Genomic DNA, 21,853 nt, shown 5'->3' with positions numbered 1-21,853 from the left:
CTTTGGAAAATGCAAAGAAAATTCTATTTGAATCAGAAACACACTATTTTTTTCCATGTACTTCCTTCAGGGCAAATGACAAGGCTGGACAGAATTCTAATTTAAATGCCTTGAATGCATTTGTCCTCTTCTCTGTTAATAGGTACAGTGCAGAGACTTAGAGAAATAAACCTTTCTATGAGAAATTAGGAGTGAATGTAATTCTTTCATATTACTTGTTTTGTTCAGAATCTTTTTAGAAGATGGCTGAAATTTTGGAGCCTGTGCTTCACCCAAGTACCAAGGAGGAGAACTGAAACTGAAATCTTTTAAACAATATATTGAATACAAGCATTTTCTCTTTGGTTGTTAAGATGCATTTTTAAGGAAATTCTTATTTGAATGCTACTGCAGATTTGTTAAGAAGTTCACTGTATCTCACAAAGACAATATTAGCACAGATTCACTTTTTAAGCAAAAATACCACTGCACTGACAGGGAGAATAAAGAGATGAAAGCCCATACTGTTTTGCCCTCAGTATCAAGAAAAGAAAGACTTTTGGAAGATTTGAGATCACTAAAGACTAAAAATTCAATAAGCCATATTTTTACCTTCTGCATTCCTAAATCTTTGCTGGCAGAAAGGAGTAAATCATTTATAACACAGGTGCAAATATCTTCCTCTCTGTAATAACACTACATTTTTCTTACTGTTACAAAGAGCTGAAGGACATGGTTTTGCTCAGTGCAGTAACAGTAATTGTCAGTTTGCCAAAGATCAAAGATGCAGTTCTCAGGATAAGCTCTATGAACTGTGCTCAGGACTCCCTGAGCAGAAGAGGAGTTCACTACACTGTCAGCATCACTTAACCATGAGCTAAGTCTCTGACAGATGAAAAAAATGGCAATTTACTTCCTGACCTGGACTGAACTATCAGATCCATATTAATTTTTTTATTAAGTCAGCCTGTCCTGTGTTGCAGACTGGGTTCTCTCAAGCACATGACCAGTAGTATGGAAACATTATCACCAGAGTTTACAATGCCTTGGGACCTTCTACAGAATCTGCCAATTCCTGAACCTTGGGAGTCTCTGGATTTGAGATATTATAAGTCTGAATGCTCCCAAGCACATGTTCAACAAGCCACATATGCAACTGCCAAGCAGAACAGCAATGGGGCTTTCCACATTTGGTGGCAATTGCAATCACAACTAAGTGGAATGGATGCTATTCTTAAATGCTTGTAATTGGGAACAGAGGGTGTTTTCCTATGAGAAATCCAAAACATAAAAAAAAAATTGGAAACATCTAAGATTTTGGGGGAAACATTCATCCATTATTATTTTCTTCTGAAGAAGCAGCATGTCAATAGCAATGTTGGAGTAATTCCTTCCTTCCCCAGGATGGGACACAGAAGGTAGCAAGTGGGTATAAATCACTCACTGGGATGGTGGAGAGTGATCTTTGTCTACAGTGCATTTTTCTGCTCTATTATATGCACTGCTTATTATGTACACTGGAAGGAAAACAGTTTAAGAAACATTTCAGAGTTTCATCATCTCATGGTGCTCTGCCTTTAGATAAACACTGCTCCAATTTTCCAGAAAAACCCTGTATTTTGAAATAACAAAACAATAACTACATAAATAACTACCCCTAAATAACAATAACAAAATAACTACCCCTAAATAACAATAACAAAATATTGTAGTTACAGCACAACCTCAACACACAGATTGAGGTTGTGCTGGGGACAATGCCAGTGCCTCTGATTTTACACTCTCTTTATAAGAATAAAGTTCTCAACTATATTCTTATATGTATGTAAGATTACATTCATATCACATTTGTATTACATTCATATATGTAATGTGTCTGAGACACATTACATCCTGGTACTGCTCATGTTTCTGGCCATGCTTTCTTTAATCCCTAGGAAAACCAGTAACACTTACTCATATGCTTCAGGTGTTTGGATCGAATAAATACAAGCCAGAGGCCAGGTGTTCATACAGAAAAACCTCCAGTGCAGCCAAAAAGCACATAGCTTGGTAATGAGAAACATTTCATCCTCTCCAAATGTCCCTAATGTCAGGCCTTAAGGAATTCGGCTTTCTTTTAAATTTCTAATAAATGCTAATGCCCTTCAATTATATTGCAATTCACTCCACATTATCCTCATTAGGAATAAAACTGCCTTTCCAGGTGAGTGAGGGATGTCAGCACTCACAGTCCTCTCTAGCACATGCTCATGGCCAGTGGACTATGAAAAAGTGCAGCCACTCTCTAAAAACCTCTCAACAGGCTGAGTCTGTCCCTGTTTTTTGGATAATCCTGAGCTTCTGTGTCTGTTGGACAGCACTTACAGGCTTCTGGTAACTAAACAATTTCGTTTTTCTTTTTAAAGATCTCAACTATTCTTATAGCTTTATTCTCAATTACCCTTTATTAAAAACTTATTATCAGTTCAGATCATCTTGTCAGAGCCTGGTGAACGCATGGAAATTAGTCCACTTGTCTCTTTTTATTTGTATTCAATTCTGTGTTTGTTAAATACAGTATCAATGTACAGCTACTGACAGCTTAAATAAAATCTATAAAACACAGAAGCTGCAATTAAACAGCAAAAGCAATTTAAAAAAATTTATCTTTGCTGAGCTACAGGTATCTCTTGTTATCTCATTAATGTACACAGGGGACGGGGTTGGCTTGTGCACTGTTTATGTACCACGTGGTTCACAATATCCTTCCTACTCTCTTAGAACATGAGAGTTGGTTAAAGCAAGCACTCTGAATTCCTTGAACTATTTCCTTTAGTTTTCCTGCTTGCATGAACTGTTAATGATGGCAGATATGAGATTCAAATAAAGCTAAAGACATGTGAGTGCAGGCCAGCAGTGGCACTTGTCAGACAAGAATGCTCATAAATGCAGACAGAGTATTTTGATGTATGAAATAATAAATGACATTTTCTGATGTGTGGTGCACAGTAATGAAACACATGCAGAACACTACAGAATATGAAAAATATTATAATCTTCTCCAAGATGGAATTGCTCACAGATAATGGAAATTTCAGTGGAAAAATAATGGGTTTAGATTTGACCAATAATGTTCTCTTGAGTACAGAGTAATTTAACAACTGAAGAAGCAACAGACAACCTGAGGGCAAGGAAAGAGCTCTCTACCAAACACTTACTTCCATAAACAGGACATACTTTATTTAGAAAGCTTCCTCTCCCTCCCATTCATTCAAATTATTAGCTGCATATTTTTACTAAGGAACACTGATTATAAGTTCTTTTTCAAAAATAAACACGTCAAATCACAATGGTAGAAAAACTAGAGCAACATGTAATGAAATACTGAACAAGTGTTCTTCAGTATAGAAGTACAACTTCTGCACCTGTATCTACTCAAAATGGCTAAATATTTGCAGAATTTGTAATGTTGCTATAGAAGTACAACTTCTGCACCTGTATCTACTCAAAATGGCTAAATATTTGCAGAATTTGTAATGTTGCTGAAATTATGCAAGTTAAAGTAACTTGTTCCGGAAGAGTTATCAAATCAACTTTTTCTATGAAAATAAACAACAATTTAGGATAAGGGCACTGTAACTACATCTCTTGATGGCTACTGCTCTCTATGTAAACAAGGAAAGTAACCAAAGTGGACTTTTACCCTTATTTCAAAGCATGCAGTAATTATCTTATCCTAGGAATTGAGCAAACAAGCAAAGGAAGCAGCCTATATGTTGGAGCAGCTAAAGTAACTTAACAGTACACATTTAGTTTCTTACACATTTCTTCTTTCTAATAACTTCTGGCTTCCTTGACCTCATGATAATAAATAAATTAGTGTCTAGTGAGAAGCATATTTTTAAAAGCACATCAGGTTCCGATGTGCTTTTAAAAATATTTAAGCAAAATTTTCCTCATGCTAAGTTCTGCCCTCATCCCTTCATTTTACCTTCAGGTATTTAGATGATAACTAGAGAATACACTTCTGAGATCTGATCCAACTCCTTTAAAAGGCAACCTTCCCTAACCATGAGTAGCAAGTCTTTGGGTGCCAAATTTAAGTAGGCTTTTCTACAGAACATCCTCAGGATGATTCAGGGCCCCTAAATCAGGCTACTAACTATCCTCCCCAGGAGAGTATTGGGAACTTGAGTCCTTAACTGGGCATTCATACAATAGGTATCTAAAGTTTTATGACAGAAACAGCTTGATTGTAAGTGTTGCACTGAATTCAGTGGTCTTTGGAAATAACTTCTCCAATGCCAATTGCCCAATGTTTTTTCCCTCTCATCTTCAAAGAGCTTTATAATCTCCAGCCCATACTTGCACTGCCACTGTATCCCCTAAAAAATGAAGCTCACAAGCCTAGATTTTATCTCCAGCACCATAAACATAGTCAAACATGATGGATAACAACATAAACTTTCAGGCTCACTTGGCAACAGAGTATTTTTGAAGGACAGACTTGATTTTTATCTATAGTGTGAATAAAAGAAAAACTAAGAGATTTATGAGCCAGGAATTGTCAGTTTTGGGCTACATTATGATGTGGAACACAACATTAGGCTTTGCAACAAGATTAAATGTATTTTATTTATCTTTTGGCATTCCATAACCAATGGAGTATGGATAGCGAGCTTCAAGTTTTTATTTTTGCCATATAAGATCATTTGACTTTTTCCACTCCATTGTAGTATATTTTTAATTTAATAAACCTTATAATTAAAAAACCCCTTCTAGTCTATTCAAGGATTACAATTCAGAGGGGGTTCATTTAATTCCAATAGTTTTAACATCTGTGGTTTAAGTTGCAGAAAGCTTCAAAAGTAGCTATTGAAGTAATATATTGCTTCATTTACAAAGGAAATTGGATGCCTAATGCATTTTGTGGTGCAATAACAATGAAGCTGTAGTATTTGCATAAAGCAGCCCACAGTAATACCAGGTGTTGGTCCTGTCTGCAGGAAGGTTTTTAGACTTTTCCTAGCCCAGTGTGGACCCATTATTCCATTGGGTTACACATCAGCATAGAGATCAGTGAAGTCCTCACCACAGAGAGCCACATCTGGGGAGGATGGATATCTCATCTGTGCCTGAAAACCTGAATGCATGGGGAGAAGCTGCTTTTTAATTTAACTGTTGGTGTGGACTGTTAGTGGAGAGCAGACTGGCCAGAAAGGACTGATGACAGCATCATAAAGATCTGCATCCCCTTCCCTACCTGGCATACAGCTGCTGAAGCTGCTTAGAGCAGGGCATGGAACAAGGCTCACCACAGACCTCTGACAGCAGATTTCTAGCCAGTGTTTGCTGGCATCATTCTTTTGACTTTGCTAGAGCTATTACGGTTTTAGTTCACGTAAAATAAAAATTATTATTATTTTGGCTTTTTGTCCGTGAGTGTAGTATGTGTATGGGGCACAAGCCAGTGTTTTGGAAAAGAAAAACACGTCAAAATTCAAAGCACTTGAGGAAGATGGTCACTGTTATCAACACGGTACTCACTGGACTGCACAGCTGGGACTATGAAACATGTGTGAGTTTTGCTTTCCAAATGGCTTTGATTGGTCTGATCAGAGGATCAGTCTCTTTATCTTACCAACCTATTATTTGCTACAATGATCTCATCCTGATAATCATGATGATCATTTCTTCTTCTTTTCGGTATGAATTTATGTAGACCTAATTCAAACCTAGGAGGTTGAACTCCAAATGGTGTTAACTGTATTAGCTGCAACAGCAAGCAAAGCAGAAAATGTCAGGGTTTAATCTGCTCAAGAGAAAAACACTCTCAGAATAGAACAATGTCTCAAAAATATCTGTCTTGTGTTTGAACATCTGTGTAAGCATGCAGGAGGTAATCTGTACTGAGTTCAAGTTCATTACCACCTCATTGCAAGTTTTTTAGATTGGAATTAAGTTAAGACTGAAATGAGTTTTGTTATCCCTATTGTGCTGCACCAAAGAAGATGCTTTGTGACAGCAGGAAGAATGATTGCCCTTAGGATAGAAAACAGAAAATTTGAGATACATCTGTCACAAAAAGATTTTTAAAAAGTCCTCTAAGCCTACAAATACTTTTCTGCACTATGGTACCCAGCATTGTCTTGCCAGTGAATACCCTTGGTGTAAAAGTGAGAAAATGTGTCTGATTTGAAAAATGTTACTGCACTCGAGATTCTCTGAAAACCAAGAACAAGAACTTGATCACATTGTATGAAATGACCACATTTTCCTAGAGCTTCTATCCCACCAAAATTTTCATTTACAAACAAAGATCATCACATGAAGATAATAAACCTACAGGGCAACACAGGACACGAAAATCTCAAGTGTTTTAATTACCTTTTAATTGCCAATCAGAAACCACAGTGATGCAGAAATAAAGTACTCTAAAACCATTTTCCTGTCTTGGAAAAAGATTTGCAAAGTTTGTAAGCCATTTTAAATAATTCGCTTCATTAAGTCATCTAATTAATCAGCAATGTGACAAACTAATTCCTACACTTCTGCATTTGTACATAATTATGTGTGCGTGTGCATATTATGTGCACTATAACACAGACCAACACACTTAGGAAGCAAAGCTTTGATGTATGCAATGTTGCCTTGTAAAGCATCACCAAAAGGTGCTTTCAATCCCCATTAGCCAGAAAAATATTTTATTGACTTTTGCTCTACTAGATTGAAATGATGCAAATTACAGTCAGATAGACAATAACCACAGTCACAACACAGTATTCTAATTCTTCTGCAGAGCAAAGACAGCATGAAGCATAAGGCTGTTCTCCCACTAAGGGTTTAATGGAATTGTGGATGCCTCATCCCTGCAAGTGTTCAAGGCCAGGTTGGATGGGGCTTGGAGCAACCTGGTCTAGTGGGAGATGGCCCTGCCCGTGGCAGGAGATTGGAATGAAGTGATTGTTAAGGTTCTTTCTAACTCAAGCCATTCCATGATTCTATGAATCCCTCCAAGAAAGAACAGAAGGATGTGAGCTGCTAAAAGAGCATGACAGTATTTACAGAATGCAGCAATGCAATTTAACAGGGGAAAAACAATCCTACAGAAGCAAAAGCAAAATGCCTCTGCCTGGCAGCACATCTTGGGCTGCTTGCATGGCACAGGAGAGAAAATAAACAGCATCATTGTGGTCTGATATGTGCCAACTTGCTTTAAAAATAAATTCAAAAAGCGTCTTCACTCAGCAAATGAATGTCAAACTAAGTTTAAAATTGTGATTATCTACAAATTTGCTGATAATATCATTGTGATAGCAAATTTTCACAGAGAAAGGTGACATAGGGAGCAGCTTTCTCCCTGAGGCAACCACACAGCAGGAAAGCAAGAGAGGACTTTATTCAGGATGATGTTGAGGGAAGACTATCCATCAACACTCAGAAGCTTACACACCAGTTCAGCAATGTCCAGAAGGCAGAGAGCCTTGAATTGTGCAGCCAGCATTGCTGCATTTGCTGTGTCAGCATGAACCCAAGTAGCAGAAAGGAGTGTGAAACAGAATTAGTACTATGCAGAATAGTGAATGTCAGTAAGGTAATGAGCATTATTTACAAGCTTTGCTATTGCACATTCAAGTACAGCAACAGGACTCTTATTTAAAGCAAAACAGTCTATGAGAAGAGGCCCTTTTAAAGAAAAAGTAATTAAATTTCAAACAAAGGAAGGACTATGATGTCATAAGGGACTTGGCACCTCTATACTGGTTTTCTCCCACTTTAAAACTGAAAGAGATCCAAGTGCATTTCTTTCTCTTGCCCTTTGGTTGTCAATTATAAGCTTTTTAAGTCAAAAAACATTTGACTTTAAAAAGTGCAAGCGGAATAAATATTCAAACCAGTTATAGCCAATATTATCAAAGCAGTCTCTTGTGGATTTTCAGAATCATTTAATGGATCTTTGAGAATGAGATATTGTTGTAGCTGCTTGCCTCTGCCTGATGCTACTTTGATCACTTCAAAACCAGCCAATAATGCCTCTGCCACAGTGCCAGTTTAGCCATTTTTATTTGCTTTCCTGAGGCTTTCAATGTAACAGCCATTTAGAAGAAATAAACTTAGAACAGAGACCATGCCAGTCTTGGTTAAACTACATGAGCTAAAATCCTAAAGAAACAAAACCAAAAACATATGAAAAACACTCCACAACAAACTACTCTGGATCCTCACATATTTTACTTAGCACACACAAGGCAGTTTGCTGGAAGTTGCAAACCTTTCTGAGCTGATTACTTTGTATTCTGTAGATGCTCTGCTGTCAACAATTATGAAAGAATTATAAAGGAATTTAAATTAAAAAACCACCAACTTTGGAATGATTCTTACAAAACAAATATAAAACCCAACAATATTTTGACAGGAATTATATATTTTCATCAGATTGTCAGTTCACCCAGGACACAAACTATTAACCAGATGATCCAGAACAGGGTTTTATAAAATACATGACTGTGTGATCAGATTACACTTTAGTCTTTTCAATGTTTTAGTAATCTAAACAAGTTCCTCAAATCTGAAAAATGCAGACTGGAGTGGGGCTGAAGAGTAAATATATAAATTTTTAAAGCCAGGTGTATCTCACTGATCTATTGCAGATAATATGATGTCTTTTTAGCCTGTCTTTCTCCAGAAGCAAAAGGGAACATGCTAGCTCTTAGTGTGAGGGAAGGAACAGGAATCTGTACATTTCCTCTTTGGGCACAGGGACTGAGTTCAGCTAAACTGAAATGTGGGATAAGAAGGCTCAAACATTACAGTGTTCTCACAAGTGTAAGGAAACATGCAGTCAAGGGGAGGCTGGAGCAGGAAATTAAAGCTGATGATACATCAGGAACCCATATGATGAAGGAGAGGGGCAGAAAAGGAAGATTTCTTATATATGTACTACACAATAATTTCACAGAACAATAAGTGAAGTTCCTCAGTACCACACACAGAGGCATTGTCTCCCTCAGTAAGAGGCAACCTAACAAAATATATACCAAAGTATGTCATCCCTGAAGAGAAGAGAGAGGGAACAGTGATTACCTTCCCACGCTCTGATCTCAGACTTTAAATCTTGGCTAAGCCTTGCCTGGAATCACAAGACTCTGCAGAAGAAGAAACGTGCTCTGGCATCTTCCTGGGGCATTAGGAGCATCTCCAACAGAGCAGAAAAGCCAAGTGCTTTTCCCACTGCTGGAAGACAATACACACATGCCAACATCCAGGCTGGGGAGAGGAGACAAGCTGGCAGGGAAGTAAACCTAGACCAGGGCACAGGAACAGGGCTGCAGATGCACAGCCAAAGCAGTGCCCAGTGATTTTGGCATTAGGGGCTTGTTTAGAACCACAGTACAACTGCAGCACCACTGAGTCCCAGGGCTGCAGAAGCTACTTTAACTGTTCTGTCATTAGGAGTCAGCTGTGGAGTTGGCTGGGCACTTTGGCAGGACTCCAACATTTCCTTTGCATTAACTTCCTTATAAACACGTGCTTCCTTTGCATACAAATTACAGTAGAGACTTCCACTATTAAGAATGCAAGTTCCCAAAATGATCTCCCAGCTTTATCTCTGGATGATCCAGAGAACAGGATAGCAATATAATACTGCTGGCTCCATTAGTGGGTTTAGTTCCAGCTGACTGCAGATAACATCATGAAAGTAGGAAATACATAATAGGTACATAATAATCCAAATGGAAACTCCCCTGGTCACTCCACTGCAAACAGCGACCAGGACTTGTATTGCAGGTTAACACTGAGAAACAACTTGTTGCTGCCAGGTATTCCAGTGAAAGGTCACCAGTGGCTGCTGTAATGATAAGGACACACTTATGAAATGTCACTCACCAAACCAGAGCTGCCACAGAAAGCAAAAAGTAGAAACTACCACTAAAACTAACTCCCTCAGCTAAGCTGAGAAAAGCCACTGTCAGAAGAGTTTCTATAAAAATACCACACACTAAGATGTTACTGCAAGAGAGTAAGAAACAGAGAAATGCTCATTGGAAAAAGAAAAAGGCAGCAGACTGAAGGGAGAAAATCCCCAAACATCGAAGACAGTTCCTCAAATTATGGTTATAAAATATGGGGGGTGATGATGACAGACAATTACATCTCTCCTTTTTATTTTGGTATCCAACATGATTTTAGATTCTTTCCCTAAAGAACCTGAGGTAGAAAATTTCAGATCCAGTGTCTGAAGTTGAATAGGACCCTAACTATTTGAAAGTACAATTGTGTAACAGAATGTGCCAGGTCACCTAATGAATGCCTAATAATGATAAATGGAAAAAGATAATGTGGAGATTGAATGCTGAATTCTCTCATGTCAGGTACATAATAAGCACTAGGCTAGTCCCTAGAGATGGTGGCTGGCCCTGAGCCAGCACAGCATCCCAAAGGATGGAATTTATGAAGAAAAACTGAAACCAGGCTTCTGGACAAGAAAAGATGATTATCTGAGCCAGAGAGCATTCCTACAATAAGAAACTAAGTTTATGAAGGGATCAAGGGAGTCTAAAATGAGAGGAAAGATAAACCTAGAAATGTCTGTTATCTGCTTCCTTTACAAGCCAGGCAGAGCTATAGCCTGACACTCCATCATCTTTCTCCTGAAGGAATGCAGAATCTTCTATTACAAAACCACCTTTTTTGGAAGAGCAGCTGGTTGCTTCTCCCTTGTGTGCCCCCTCCAACCTTAGGACAGTCTGTGGGTTGCTGGGACTGCAGACAGGAAGTTATGAGCCCTCCCTGTCCAAGTTATATTACTCTGAGAAGAACACTGTTTTAGAGGCCAGTAACTTCTTGAAGAAATTTCATGTTTGATAGCTTTAACTAGCTATTGTATGCTACTACCGCCCTCTTACTCTCATTTCCTGCTTCTTTCTTATCTAAATTTTAGACTTGGCAGTGTTGCTCTTCCTGAGATTTAGCTGAACATGGCCAAAGCCATGGTAATTCAGCTGTAGGACTTGGATTTTCAACAGATAATGAACATGCATACAGGACTTTTCCCACACACTCTTTCAGGAAATCTTAATTAAAGTGAAATATAACAGGAAGAAACCCGGTATTACTCAGTCTGGTGATTATAATACATCTGGTTGTTGATTTCTGCTAAGACCTAGTCTTTCATGGAAGCTCTAAATAAGCAATAAAGCACTAAGTGAATGAGAAAATTAATGAAGTTTTCCATAAGCAACTAGAAGAATCTCAAAGGCGAACACCAAACAATATTTTACAATAATCTAACTACTTGCATGCTAGATTTGTCTAATCACGACAGGTGAAATCCAGAACTATGCAATATATATGTATGAAATATATGTATGAAATCCAGAACTTGCAATATATGTATGGCAAACGTGACAGAAATGCTTTCTATTAGAAAAGGTTTATAGGAAGCTTTTTCCTTTTCCTTTTTTTTTTTTCTGTAATTAATGAAATGCAGTGTTTAATTAACTTCTGCGCAATTAAGCATCCAAACACAGACTGTGGCACTAAATGGGAAAGCAAATTTAGCAGATAAGGTTTTTTCATTGGGCTGATTTTAAAAACTAAGTGACCATAGAGTGCACATGGTAATTAATTTCATACATTTCTCACTGTCTATACTGAATAATTAAAATATTCACAGAGAGCAAAGACAAAGCTCAGTTCTCTGTACTCTCATTTGGACCAAGATATGACAAATACAACTTTGGGCTACTTAACAGATTGTTTACCTCATCAATATCTCAGTGAGAAATAAAAAGTTCAAATCAGAGCAGAACAACTCAGAGTAGGGCAAGTTTTTGATTGGAATTCCATTAATCGAGTTCTTCTTTGGAGAACTCTGGCACACACAACCTGAAGCCAAAGTGAAAAGGGGCCCTTCAGCAAAAAGATCACAGGGAGTCAAGGGTTGTTTCTTGTCACAAAGCTGAAACCTAAATGTTGCCTAAAATTTTCTTTTTCAACTGAAAAGGAACTCCTTTTAATATATGATAAAACACCGTATACTGCAATTGATATATTAATATCTTTTCCTACTATATAAAATTTGCTGTCACGTTATGAGTCCTCTTGAAGAGCTCACCTTCCCTAAGTAGTCACTGAAGAAGGAGCAGGTGCATTTCAAGGACTGACTCCTCAAACACTGGTGTCAAAATGTAGAGACAATACAGATTTCTGTTTGCTCTACCTTCCCCTCACACACTGATAGAAAAACTAAGCATTATTTCAGAATTCTTGTTTACTGCCTGCTACATCAATGTAGACTGAGTCACTTCCCTAAATATTCTTTGCAAGGAGTGGAAAAGGTTTTCAGTGTCTTCCCTTGAAAACCCTTTCCTCCCAAGTGATTGGTCCAAGAATATTATTACAGGTTCCAGGGAAAAGTAATTATAATTAAGGCTCCACAATGCTTTCCATTTAGGGTCTTCTCACAATTGTTAGTTCATTTTGAATGGGAAAATCCAAACTTACAATATCATTTAGAGAAGAAAAAAATACATCTTTTTCCCCCCCTATTTTTTGAGAGTATTCCTAGTATCCTCATGCTGAAGAACAGGATTTGATATCCTGCACCAAGATAACAAAGATGCGAGAGATGCAACTATCAAAAGAGCATGTTCCTGCAAGACTTTCAAATCTCTTCCTAAGAAAGCCTTGTTAAAATTCAGCAGGTACCTACTTTGAGGATTCAACATATGCCAGGATAAGGAGCTAGATAAGGCTTTTCCTTGCTATTCTTTTCCCTTGCAGAGGATGAAGCCAAAACCACGAGGCAGGGGACTGGCTCTGCTGTTCTCTCTGTGCTGTCACTGAGGCCAGAGCCCAAACTCTGAACAGGAGAAAAAAGAAGCAGCCATACATGCAGAGGAGAAAGGAGGGCAATATTCAAGCAAAAGTGTAGTAAAAAAGAGGAAGATGAAAAAAATCATATGAGAGAGTTTTCGGGACTCTGACTACTAGGGTGTTGATCAGAAAGAAGTCTGAAAACGGCACTTGGGAAGAATTTGGTGAAATGAGGTCCAGGAGAATGAAACTTCTGCAGTCAGCTAGAGAATGTTCACTTGCAAAACATGAACTCAAACATCTGACCCCAGTGAAGCAGACAAAACTGGTTCATATAATGTGAGGCTATATTAAAGAGCAACTGCCAATTATACTGCCTAGTTTGTCTATGTAGAAGTCTGAACCTCAGGACTTTCCAGAGTGCAAATAAAGTGTGCATGGGTTACCTTTCTTTTATTTTTTTCCTTGGTTTAAGTCTTTAAAATCTGAGACTTGCTTTAAAGATACATTATAAAGTTCAATTCTGTGAAATTCAGAAGTTATATTACAAAAGCCTAGATTTTCTAATATAAAAGCCTTTTCAACTACTGTTTGATATTTTGCCCACAATGACTGTCTATAATCCTCCTCTTCCTTCCAGAAGGATGGACAGAAGCAGACTTTAATTCTAAAAGGCTCCAGCAAGGTGTCCAATGGCACTGACTCTCATTACATCCTGTGGCCATCTCTCCTCATTTTGTTTTCTTTTCCTCTGCACACTGTGGCTATTAAAAAACCTCAAACCAGCAATTAATTTTAGAAAACAAAATGGATGGCAGTTCAATGCAACAAAACTGGACCTTACTGTTACTTAATGCCCAGGCTCCTATCAGTACATCAGGTGATGCAAATCATCTACAGCTTCCACCTCAAAATAGAGATGTTAAGTTTCTCAAGAGCCATAGAATGATGTAAAAATCTATACTGGAAGTCAGGCTTGCCTTTTTAAAGTTTTGTCTGCATCGTGCTTATACTTTTAAATGAAAAAAGAGAAGGTGGAAGAGGTCAGATGGGCCGGGAAAAAGTTGGAGGAGAACCTGTGCCTCCTCTTCTGTGTGACTCCTCATGTGCTGCATCTCTTGCCACAAGCTCACAGGGGCAGGGTAAAAAAGCTGGGAGATGGCTGAAAGGCACAGAGAGATTTGCACAGGGATCATCCCTGCCTCTAATCCTGGCCCTTTGCTCCTCCTTCCCAGTCCATGTGGCAATTACAGCTCTGGTGTTTGGTACAGGCTCTTCCCTGGCCAAGGTGCACCTCAACACCCAGAACACCTCAAAGTCCCTGATTAAAGAGCTGCTACAGCTATTCCTCCTCCTCAACTCACTCATTTTCAAGCAAAGCTGTCCTCAAACAGCTCCTTAAAAAAGGAGATATTTTCTTTATAATTGGTTCATCAAAAGCCCAATTCTTGTTGTCCAGATCATTCATTCTTTGAACTTGTGCTTCAGTGAGATTTTTGATAGGCAATTTATCTAAAACACCCTGAAATATCCTTAACCATTTCAAGGGGAAACAATGTGTCCCACATTGAGTCAAATTTTGTATTCAATGTGAGAAATACGTGACTGGTGTTGTGCCCTGCTCAGAACGATGATAAGGCTGACAGCATGGAGGATTCACCATAAACAGTGGATTTGTCATGTCCTTTGCTTGTTACTGCTTTGAGGCTTTATTGGAAACATGCTCAATGACAGGAGATTCTGAGGTTATTCACTGCCCATGGCCTCCAAAAGGGATCCTGTCACTGAAACAATAAAGCTAAATAGATTCAGAAAAGAAATAAATTTTAAAAAGGGGGAAAAAAAATCTATTTTTTTTTACAGAGCTACTTCATTATGCGTTGCCCACCAGGGTCCATCCTCCCTTAACAGTAGCCAGCTCTGAAGACCAAAAAAATAGAACCATGTGACAGATACTGCAATGAACTCAGGTAAATCAGTTTTGTGCCTCTCTGTCTCTTGGAATAGACTTAACACTGAATGATAGGAAACATTCAGGTATGGGTGAAGGGAAAAATAAGAATATTGATGCCTGCAAAAAGAGACTTGGAAGTGGCAGAGACATTATAAACAGGATTTTAATATGATGTGAATTACGAGCACTTGATACAGAGGGGATGATATATTGATTTTTCTCATTCTGAACTATGCATGTCACTAAGATCAATGGAAGTCACAAACCTATATCAAGGAAATTATAATATGTGGAATTATTTATAGAATGGCTGCTTCAGGTACACATCAACTGCAGCATCATAATGGCCAGACTTATGACTGAGGACAAAGCCATCTCTTACATATTGTAAATGATAAAGTGTGCATTCCCATTATTGCTTCATTTACCACATTTTTCATAACTGAAAGAAAGAACTAATAAAAGGATTCTTGTACAGCCTTTTTTTATAAAGAAGCAACAAACATTGTATAGTTTATCACTAAAAGACAACAATTCCACTTACAAACTAAGTCTTTAAAAAACAGCTACAGGCAGCATTTGCCAAAACAGAATTATGCAATGTACACCAAAGCAAATATGCTGAATCACTTCTGGATTGCTCAAAATTCTGGGGACCCTGAAGAAGCTGAAAAGCAGCAGCACACAGGAGTCCAGCTTCTCCAAGCTTCTGGTGGCAAGAAAGCATGAAGCTGTAAACACATGCTTCCCTTTTCCAACAGCAAAAGCTGTGTCACCGCTGGCAGACAAAGAAAAAGTCTAATAGCTACACAGGCACCTTTATAATTTTCATATCTCAAAATTATGGCATTTCCAATAAAGTCTGCTTTTGAATCACCATTTACTTCCACAGCTCACTTAGTTCACAATAGTCTCTACCTCCTACTGTTAACTCTTAAAAGAAGCCTTTCAAAGGTCAATCCAAACTGTGAGGATTCTAAATGGTAAAATTGAATTTTTCATGTCTACTTGTTCTTTGGAAAGGCTTAAAAGCAATTTGTGGCAATCAGCACAAAGGGATTTGATTGACAAAGTTTAACAAAGTGATCTAGAGAAAATTCATTGGGGAAAAAACTGCTGAAATTGCAAATTAAATGGCAAATAATTTTTTTCTGTCTGCCCTTGAAAGAAAATAGGTTCTCTTCTTAGATGTGAAAATCATTCTAAAAGCTTCTAAAACTACCTAATGAAAATTGTAGAAATGCACAGCATTATCTTTCAGATATGCACAAGTAATCAAATAAAAAAGAAACTACAAAAGGACAAGTGCAACAACGGCTACCAAACAAGTCTGTTGACCTCATTCACACAAACCTCAAAAACACAGCTGCCAAACTTCCCTCAAGTGAAATACAGGACATTTAGCTAAAACACCTGTGGAAATCAGGAGCTGTTCTCCTCTCCCTTGCCTATCTGCTCTTTCCTTCCCAATCTGCTGTCTCAGAAGGCCTTTGTACGTGATGCTCCTTTCTCCATCTGCGGACAGGAGAGGGGCCCGGCGGGAGGATCCCTGCCAGGCCAGGCAGCCAGCAGCGCTGTGTCCCTCCTAACACTGCTCCAGAGGCACTCCAGCCCAGGGCAGTGAGCAGCATCCCTGCTCTATCCATGTGTATCTGCATAACCCTGCTTTGGAAAAGAGCAGCAAAGATCCAACCCACCCGCCAGCACCCAGAGACACATCTTCAACTGCCAGGCCAACTCTGAACGGGAGCGCCGCGGGGCGAAGGGCGACGCTCCCATTTGACATTTTTACTCTTCTGTTCGGAATTTTTGGGCTTTCACTGACCAACTCATGAGGGAAAAAGAGTATTTGGGAAGGGAAAAAGAGGAATTTGGCTGGGTTTTTTTTAAATTTTATTTTTAAACCTCTAGTTATGTGAACAGTGTTATGCTGATAGCAACCAGCATAGTTAGAAGATTTATTTCTTTATTATCCTGATGGTGCATATTATTTTGTGTGCTACTGCCACTATTGCAAAGCCTTTGCTTCAATCCTCAGACAATCCTATCACCCAAGTCAAAGTCACTGTTTCCTAGGTAACTCATTTTTCACCTACTTTAGTTCAATTCTGAAATTCATATACAGGGTAAAGCAGGATAAAGCTTTTGTCTGTTTGAAACTACAGCATAACTGATAGATTTTACATTTTTGTAATGGTGCTTCAACCTCATATACCTATTTGCTTGTTTAATTTTTAAGTATTATTCTGATGTTTTGCCTTTACAACATTCTTCTGTGACTTCAAATTACTGTTGCCTGCAAATATAACTAATGTGTTAATCTTCTCAACTTTCAAATCGGTCACATGACATAAACCCACTCAGAATCATTTATATTTTGATCTACAAAAACCTACTAGATTTTTTTACTAACAAGTTCAGTTTTTTTAAATTATATTTATGTCTGTGAAAATTTTCCAATCTACTACTCTACTCAAAACTATTCTAACATTATGGTGATTTTAGGTAATTAATTAGTCTTCCTGGGTCTGGTAACTTACTGTAGCTTACATAATTTCTATTTATTGGAGACATACAAAAAAAAAAAAAAGCATTTGAAATGCCAACAAACAAAATTTAACACAGAAAACTCAGAATTCATTAATGATAAAATATGTAGTTATGAAAGACTGCACAAAACTCATTCACTCACTGAATTACTACAGAGACTGGGGGATTTATGCAAGGTACAATACATCCAAAACAATACAGCTCAGTTCAACACACCACATCTCACTGCATCAGTAGCACCTTGTGAACTAAACCTACAACTAAGCCATCTCAGCTCATTTATTCTTTATAAAATTACCTTTTTTCTTTAGAACAGCTATCTCTGCAAAAGGACAAAGGGTTTATGTGGGTAAACCTACAGTATTAATCTACACATTAAGCACCTTCTCTGGCAATAATAAACATGAAGGTCCAGAATTAGCCATTACAGGCCGTAAACATGATTGCTTACTTTTAGGATCTTTATAAATCCACCATACAAACCATTTGTGTTTCACAAAAGTCCAACATACGATTCAGTTACTTCTTTGCAGGATGACCAAAATATTTTCTATTGGTTTTGCACTGACCTTTGTTATGTGTTATTCTAGTGTCAGGGATACACATTGTAAAACTCCTACTGACAATATGATTAGAACTGTTATTATATGATTAAAACTATATGATTAAGCTCATTAAAACCAATGAGGAAAGTTTCTTTAGGTAATCTAGCATCTGGATTAATTTTATGATTGACACTTGTTTGCTCGAGAAGGTTTTTTATTCATCAAAGACTCAGGTAATGAAAAATCTTTACATCTTTTAATTACGCATTCCTGATAACATCAGCCTCAATTTCTGCATAGTTGCAATTTAGAATCAAAAATGTTTTAATTAACTTCTTCTAAAGCACAGTAAAGAATTTATCAGATATTAGTGGCAAACACCAGCAGTCCAAACCTACTTGGATGTTTCTTTTCAATAACATAGACTAGTAAGAACTGCTGTCTGTAACAAATGTTTCTTTTGCTTTCTCAGTATTTGTGTAGATGTCGAACAAATAATTTAATGACTGTGCAAATGGTTTTTAAAATACCCTCAAAACCGAAATATAACTTTTTTTAAAAGCAACTGCTGTTCAGCCTACTGCTCAGATTCTACAGTCGGTGAGCTGACCCTTGCAAGATTTCACATTATCTATCTATCTATCTATCTATCTATCTATCTATCTATCTATCTATCTATCTATCTATCTATCTATCTATCTATCTATCTATCTATCTATCTCTCTATCTATCTATCTATCTATCTATCTATCTATCTATCTATCTATCTATCTATCTATCTATCTCCCAAACTGTTAATGACAGGTAAAACACACGGCTGCAAAGAGCCTGCACTGAGGTGACTCAGCAGCATTTAGGCTGCTGCTCAGGCAGGCTCGGGCTCTGCTGGGCATTTAGAACCAGCCTTAGACCCTTTGTGCTGGCAGTCCTGGCCTAGCTCCAATGCAGGGAGCCCCACCTACCTCCTCATGCAATCCAGCGCCCGAATGAAGAAGTCTTTGTGCAGCTGGTGCTCGTCCCTCAGGATGGAGCACTGCTCCAGCGTCACTGACATGGATGTCCTGTCTTTGGCACTCTTGCAGCAGGTGAAGCGCACTCCGTTCAGCTTCCGGCAAATCTGAAACGCGGGCAGGCCCCACAGGTTAGCCCTCGTAACCAGGCAGCCTGTGCAGCCCCTACAGCTCTGCAAGCCCAGAGAGGGCATCCAGACAGCTACAGCATCTCTCAAGAGGAAAGCACCTATTAGTGTTAGTACCAGTACACTGAATTCCTGAATTTGACATGGGACTTTTGTAACTATGAAAAAAATTTTTGTAACTATAAAAGAAACAGTACCTTCACTGTTTCCTCACTTAATCAAGCAACTACCCTGTTCAATGAAAGCTGAATTGTCTGAATACCTAATGAATAAAGCTATGATAAGTCTTAACTCACAAACATGAATGCAGCAGACTACTTGTGAAGGTATGGAGTCAGATATATCTAACTTACATAGTTTTTATTTTCAACAGGTAAACTGTTCAATGTATGGCTCACAATTAATACAGTTTAACACAAATGACTGCCATGGATTGTCTACTTTCACTTATACTTTGAAAAAGTTACAACACATAAAGGAAACATGACATTTTGGAGGATGATTTCTCCCCTTAGGAATCAATCTGTGGTTGTACCATTCCATTAGTTTATACTATGGTTTCAAACAATATTTTACTAGAAAAAGAAAAATTGGAGGAGAGCCTCTGTGCCCAAATGTGGGTCCACCTTTCCCCAGATATAATTTGTCCTGAGAAAAGGTAATACTTTGCTTACACCTATCCCTGGAGAATCACAGGTATAGCAGTATGAAACCTCAAGATGTTTGTGAGAATGGGGCAAGGCAATAAACTACAGCAGTAATCACAAAAAGGAACTTCCCACATCGGCTGTCATGGGAGAGCTTGCAGGATGAACTGGAACATGATCAGTGTCAGTTCAGCAAATAAGTGTTTCTTCATCTCCCAATTGCATTCTCAGAAATTCTATTAAAAATCAAGAAATAATACTAAATTCTATTAAAATCAGAAATACTTAGACCCTTTAAGTTCTTTGTGATACCATGGTGAGGGCAATCTCAAAAGTTTAATTCAGGGAATCAATTAAGGGAATCTTAGAATCCAAAGAGTTACAGGATAGTGAAGGAGAACCTATGAGTGTTTCTGCCATCATATAATTTAAAAATTTAAAAGTTAAATCTGTTTAAAAATTTGAACAGTTGCACTGGGACTTAAAACAAGTACTATATGATAATTTTCTTAAATAATTATGTGAAAGAAGTTAACTGTTTCATTGAAGAGATTAATTCTCTTTGCACTAGTATCTTTGGAAGTCCACAATTCATGGGGGCTATTCGATGTGAATGAGTCCTAAAAAAATTTAAAATATTAAAAAATCATTTAAAAATAAAATAAAAAAATCCCAGGTAATTATTCTGGATGAGTGATGGGCTCTGATGCAGGGAGACATAGGAGGAGAGGAAATACACAACTTGTACTAAATTTATTCTTATAGTCCAATTATATCAGTGATTACATGCAGGTACAGATACATATGTGGAATCTTGTACCTCTACTGCAATAAAAAAGTGATATTGCACAGCTACTGCACTGACAAAGTTTTATTCTTACATCTTTTTCAATAAATAAATGGAATATAGAATAACAGTGTGTCGATCACTGGAACCAGAAATACACATTTCAGAAAGTTAAAGTAAGGGAACCTAAAGAGAAATAGAATTCAGTGAATGAAAAACCTGAAACACTTTGTATGTCCAAAGAATGCTTTTCACCCATGAAATTATTTTCAGGGAACCCTGAATAGATGATAAAATACAACTTCCTATACCCAAAGTTTTAACACATTCTTTTGTAAACAATTTTATACTGTATCTTTTACTTTTTTAAAAGCAGTGTTTCATAGTAATTGCAAGACTGGTACTGCAAGAAAAACTTATATTTTTCCTTACAAAGGAATTATACTGCAATAGCATGTGATAATATTTACTAACAACATGGCAAAATGTTATTAGTAATATGAAAGTTACAGCACTGTTATTAATACAAAGATACAGTTAATATTTTCTTTTCCCTGGTGTTAATAAAACATCATGGAGAATGTTATAAATAATTTTGTATCAAATATTTATTTGCCTTGAAGGGTATATACATTTGAAAGTCTCCCAAAACACAAAGCCTTGCTTCACTTTCAGTAGATACCAAAACCACTCTGCTGGTATAAGGGGGCAGAGATACCAAGACCACTACGTGGCTGAATTTCACATTCCTGAAAAGCTTGAGCTCTTTATAAACATCTAAGAGTTGTTTTCCTGGCCTTTTTTTTTTTAGTATGTATGTGCAAACCCCACAGAACTGGGAAACAGAAAGGAATTATGGGGAAAAAGTAAAGTAAGTATTAATCACTGTTAGATAAACAATTTTCTTTGTGTTCTCCCTGTGTCTGATTGTCCGTCCTTTGCATGTCTTTTGTGATAGTTACTTGTGAAATTAATTCATTCAATCATGTCCCACATCATACCTCAAGGACACTAAAAAAAATATTTTGAGTAATTTTATATTATCAAAGAATGGATATGAAACAAATTGCTCAAATTCTAGCAGGTTCTACCAGTTTAAACAGTGAGAAAAAGAAACTGTCTGCAATTTAGGTGCAGGAAATAGAGATATATTTATGAGTTGAATGAGTGATTATGAGAATGAGTACATTAAAAACTATTGCAGCACATCTGCCTCCTTAAACCAGTGAGTTTTCCAGTCATATCCTTAAAATCCATTGCACTTACAATGTCAGCAAGCTTATGAAAATGAGTTTATGATTAGTTCATCAATTTCTTTGAAAACAAGAGAGCTTACCGTTGCAGCCAGCCACATGATTTCTACATTCTTTCTCTTTTTGGCCTGGATATTTTGATGAAGACTTTCTAGCAATCCCTTTAAATCATTTTGTTCTTGAAAATGTGGTAAACCTG

General features: G+C 37.5%; 1 protein-coding gene across 2 annotated transcripts in view; it reads right to left on the bottom strand.

The window, feature by feature from the left end:
- INPP4B (inositol polyphosphate-4-phosphatase type II B) overlaps positions 1-21,853 on the bottom strand; it is a 286,348-nt gene that overhangs the window by 9,345 nt on the left and 255,150 nt on the right. For both annotated transcript variants that reach the window (XM_036383013.1, XM_054514677.1), the window contains exons 22-23: positions 21,738-21,850; positions 18,792-18,946 (exon numbers count right to left, since the gene is read on the bottom strand). In XM_036383013.1, the coding sequence (XP_036238906.1) occupies positions 18,792-18,946; positions 21,738-21,850 (268 nt within the window). The remainder of the gene's footprint in view (positions 1-18,791; positions 18,947-21,737; positions 21,851-21,853) is intronic.

This window comes from Molothrus ater, chromosome 4 (assembly GCF_012460135.2).
Source record: "Molothrus ater isolate BHLD 08-10-18 breed brown headed cowbird chromosome 4, BPBGC_Mater_1.1, whole genome shotgun sequence".
NCBI lineage: Eukaryota > Metazoa > Chordata > Aves > Passeriformes > Icteridae > Molothrus > Molothrus ater.
This window is presented reverse-complemented; position numbering and strand designations above follow the sequence as displayed.